This window comes from Cucurbita pepo, chromosome 15, assembly GCF_057944985.1.
Source record: "Cucurbita pepo subsp. pepo isolate OVF chromosome 15, ASM5794498v1, whole genome shotgun sequence".
Taxonomy (NCBI): domain Eukaryota; kingdom Viridiplantae; phylum Streptophyta; class Magnoliopsida; order Cucurbitales; family Cucurbitaceae; genus Cucurbita; species Cucurbita pepo.
The window spans coordinates 2,351,447-2,355,751 of record NC_141812.1 but is presented as its reverse complement, the minus strand read 5'-3'; the positions used below and the strand labels follow the sequence as shown (position 1 = coordinate 2,355,751).

Genomic DNA, 4,305 nt, shown 5'->3' with positions numbered 1-4,305 from the left:
CTGTTGGAGAGGGGAACACAACATTCTTTATCTATTATTTATTTATTGATTTTTTTTGTTTTAGCATAAAAATTATTTGTTTATTGATATACAATAATTGTGTTTAATAAGTACAAACGTGTCACGCTTAAAATTAATTGTAATTTGTTCCCTATGGAGGGGACAAATACAAACGAAATCAAGTGGAAAACTATAATTCTTTTTTTTTAGTTTAATTTTCAAGGATCATGCCTTGAAAAATTCAAATTCGGCACCTGAACGCCCCATGCCCAAGAATCAGAGTAGCATTCAAAATTCAAATTCGGCACCTGATAGCCCAGACACTCCACTACATGTCCTGCGACATGGTCATGTTACTTACTCCTTCTAAGAGTGAAGACTATCCTCACATAACGCTCCATGCCCAAGAATTGGAGCATGATTCGAAATTCGAATTCGGCACCTGATAGTCTCGAGATTCCACTGCATCTCCTCCGACATAGTCATGGTACGTACTCCTTGCTTCTAACCGTGAAGACTGCATATCGTGCAAGATGGTCACATTACTTACTCCTCGTTTCTAAAAGTGGAGATTGCATCTCCTACGCCATGATCACATTACTTGTCGTTTCTAAGAGTGAAGACTATCCTCACAGACTAACACGAGTATTTTTAGCATGTTTTTTATTTTCCCGTGCATTTTAGGAAAATTTCCATGAGGTTGCTCAACATAAAATTGCTCAACTCCTAACTATGAAGTTCTTAGAACACATAAATTTTGAGTTATGGATTCTAACAACATGGTCACGTTACTTACTCCTTGCTTCTAAGAGTGAAGACTATTCTCACATAACGCCTCATGCCCAGGAATTAGAGTAGGATTCAAAATTCAAATTCGGCACCTGATAGCCCCGACACTCCACTGCATGTCCTGCGACATGGTCATGTTACTTACTCTTTTCTTCTAAGAGTGAAAACTATCCTCACGTAACGCTCCATGCCTAGGAATTGGAGCAGGATTCGAAATCTGAATTTAGCACCTGATAGCCCCGACATTCCACTGCATCTCCTACGACATGGTCACATTACTTACTCTTTGCTTCTAAGAGTGAAGACTATCCTCACGTAACGCTACATGTCCAAGAATTGGAGCATGATTCGAAATTCGAATTCGGCATCTGATAGTCTCGAGATTCCACGGCATCTCCTGTGACATAGTCATGGTACGTACTCCTTGCTTCTAACAGTGAAGACTGCATATCGTGCAAGATGGTCACGTTACTTACTCCTCGTTTCTAAGAGTGGAGATTGCATCTCCTACGACATGATCACATTACTTGTCGTTTCTAAAAGTGAAGACTATCCTCACAGACTAACACGAGTCTTTTTAGCATATTTTTTTATTTTGAGTTATGGATTCTAATAAACGAAATCTCAGATTAAAAAAAAAATGCAGAAGCACCATTCATTGTCAAAATTATAAATCGAAATCTTGATCGATGGTCGTGTCATACATAGTGTCTTGTTCAATGGTCGATCCTGGCGCCATTATTCTTTTCTTGCTATGTTGCTGTAGCTCAAGATTTTTTAGTAATTTTCTTTTAACTCTTTCATTCTTGTTAAGTCGACATAAAACATAATCCGAGTCTACAACTTGGTGTATCGAATCTTGATGCAAGCTATATTCATGCATAAACCATTCACCATGGTGCTCGGGCAATTGGACATTCTCGTACCTAAAATTTTCCAAGAACACAAACAAAAGATTAAAGATTCTTAACAAAAATTGAAATCAAAATAATAGAACGAACCTGAAGCACTTGCAATAGCCGATTATTTGTTTATCGGTTTTGGTAGCAAAAATTGGACTGGCCGAGTTCTCGCCACTCCATGTACCGTTGGCCAAGCCAATCTTGCGATTGATATGCGCCCACAGATGTTCGGAGTTATTGGTTAGCCTCTTGAGTTTGGTGAAAAAATAGAGATATTCGCCGTTGATGCCTCCAAACCGTAGCCAGATTTCCCATGGCTCGATTTCTCCGTAAAGATCACAATCCAAGACTGCACCTTTGAAATATGGGAGGGCGTGAATCTTGAAGTTTAGATACTGAAGAAGCTGCTGATCGGTAGGCTTGAATTTCACGCCCACAGGCAAGAGAGAGCGATTACGAGAATCCATTAAAATTTGATAAAGAATGGGTGAATGTGTTTGTTGAAATTGTTGGAAGGAGGCTTTAGGGTTTGTATGTGGTTAGTTGAATTTCGTCCAATTTTGGTTCAAACTAAGGCTGCTTAAGAACAAACAAAACCAACCTGGGCCACTATTATAATTAAACAAACTTTTTGGCCTTTTTGTTATGCCTCGTTTCGCAATTTATACAAATTTTTTTTTTTTTAATTTAAGATATTATTGAACCATTTTGAAAATATATGTAATTACTTCGACACATTTTTATTAATTTAGCCTATATTTAGAACCTAATTTGTCGATTAATTTTAACAATTAATAATATTTTTTTTTTATTTTTTTTTATTTACGTTTTAAAATATTTTAATTAAATTTCTATTATAATCAAATAACCATATTTTACAATTATCTTTTAAATTTTAAAATATTTTAATCAGATTTCAATTACAATCAAATAACCATAAAATATTCTTTTTAATATTTTACAATTATCTTTTAAATCGGATTTTTATTACAATCAAATATCTTTTAAATTTTAAAATATTTTGATCTCATATTTATTACAATCAAATATCTTTTAAATTTTAATACAGACTTATAAAAGCTCATTCCAAGAATATCAAGAAATACATTCACCACAAATACATTTACAGAGTCTTTCTCAAATACTAATGGATTCTCATGATCGCCTTCTCTTGCCTGTGGGAGTGAGATTCAGACCTACTGATCAACAGCTTCTTCAATATCTATATTGGAAGATTCACGGCCAACCATATTTCAAACGTGCAGTCTTGGACTCTGATCTTTATGGAGAAATAGAGCCATGGGAAATCTGGCTACGTTTTGGAGGCACCGACTGCGAAGATCTCTATTTCTTCACCAAACTCAAGAGGTCCACCAATAACTCTGGACGTTTGTCGGCGCATATCAACCGCAAGGTTGGCTTGGCCAACGGTACATGGAGTGGCGAGAACTCGGCCAGTCCAATTTTTGCTACCAAAACCGATAAAACAATAATCGGCTATTGCAAACGCTTTAGGTTCGTTCTGTCATTTTGATTTCAATTTTTGTTAGAATCTTTAACCTTATGTTTGTGTCCTTGGAACATTTAAGTCATTGAATACATTTTAGGTACGAGAATGTCCAGTTGCCCGAGCATCATGGCGAATGGATTATGCATGAATATAGCTTACATCAAGATTCGATACAACAAGCGGTAGATTCAGATTATGTTTTATGCCGATTCAAAAAGAATGAAAGACTTAAAAGAAAATTACAAAAGATCTCGAGGAGCAGCAACTTAGCAAGAGAAGAATGACCACCTGAATTCTTTCGGAAGTCTTACAATGAGACAGTCAAATATGTGATTCTACACTACAACCGACACAGTAGCAACGTTAAGATGATCTAATCAATTTTATTTCGTTTAATATTTGAATTTTATTAGATTTTAGTTATTTATGTAATATTTGTGGAAAATAGATATTTTTTTTTTAAATAGTTAATAAAATAGAGAGTTGGATTGTGAAATCGAAAATAATAATTAAACTCTCCCTTTTTTATTCAAAAAGCCTTAAAATTCTCTTTTATCATATTTTCCCTTCAAAATTTTACCCTTAAAAAATAGAAATTCAATCATTTATAAATTTTATATAAGATGTTTTCACGCATTCAATATTCTCTCTAAGATGTAATGGTACTGGTTGGGTTGGATTGATGAATTTTTTTTTTTACTCAACCCGAAAATTTTCACAACTTAACTCAACCCAACCCTCTAGGGTTGGGTTCGTGTTGGATTGTCGAATTGTTAAAAAAAAATTATTTTTTTAAGGAAGTATTATTTATCCACCATTTATAATTATTGGGATACAATCTTATATAAAAGATAATTAAAAGTTCAAAAATTAATCTATAATTATTCAACTATCATTGTCATAAAACTACGGATATTTAAAGTAAGAAAAATATAAGAATAGTTCATCAAATTAAAAAAAATAATAAAAAATGATTAATTTAAACCTACTATATATATATATATAACAAATATATATATATATATATATATATATATATATATATATATATATTATAAAAATATTTTAATTTATAATATTTTAATTGAAATAAACTTATTTATA

At 33.2% G+C, this 4,305-nt stretch overlaps 2 protein-coding genes across 2 annotated transcripts; one reads left to right on the top strand and one right to left on the bottom strand.

Annotated features, from left to right (window-relative positions):
• Window positions 1–1,456: 1,456 nt before the first annotated feature.
• Window positions 1,457–2,244, bottom strand: LOC111776335 (NAC domain-containing protein 30-like). Its single transcript, XM_023655765.2, has 2 exons — window positions 1,791–2,244; window positions 1,457–1,715 (listed from the first exon to the last, which is right to left on the bottom strand). Exons 1-2 carry the CDS (start codon window positions 2,156–2,158, stop codon window positions 1,457–1,459), a joined length of 627 nt encoding a protein of 208 aa, XP_023511533.2. The 5' UTR covers window positions 2,159–2,244.
• Window positions 2,245–2,838: 594 nt separating this feature from the next.
• LOC147789161 (NAC domain-containing protein JA2L-like) lies at window positions 2,839–3,485 on the top strand. Its single transcript, XM_087118235.1, has 2 exons — window positions 2,839–3,206; window positions 3,299–3,485. The coding sequence occupies exons 1-2, from the start codon at window positions 2,839–2,841 to the stop codon at window positions 3,483–3,485; spliced, it is 555 nt and encodes a 184-aa protein (XP_086974361.1).
• The last annotated feature ends 820 nt before the right edge of the window (window positions 3,486–4,305 follow it).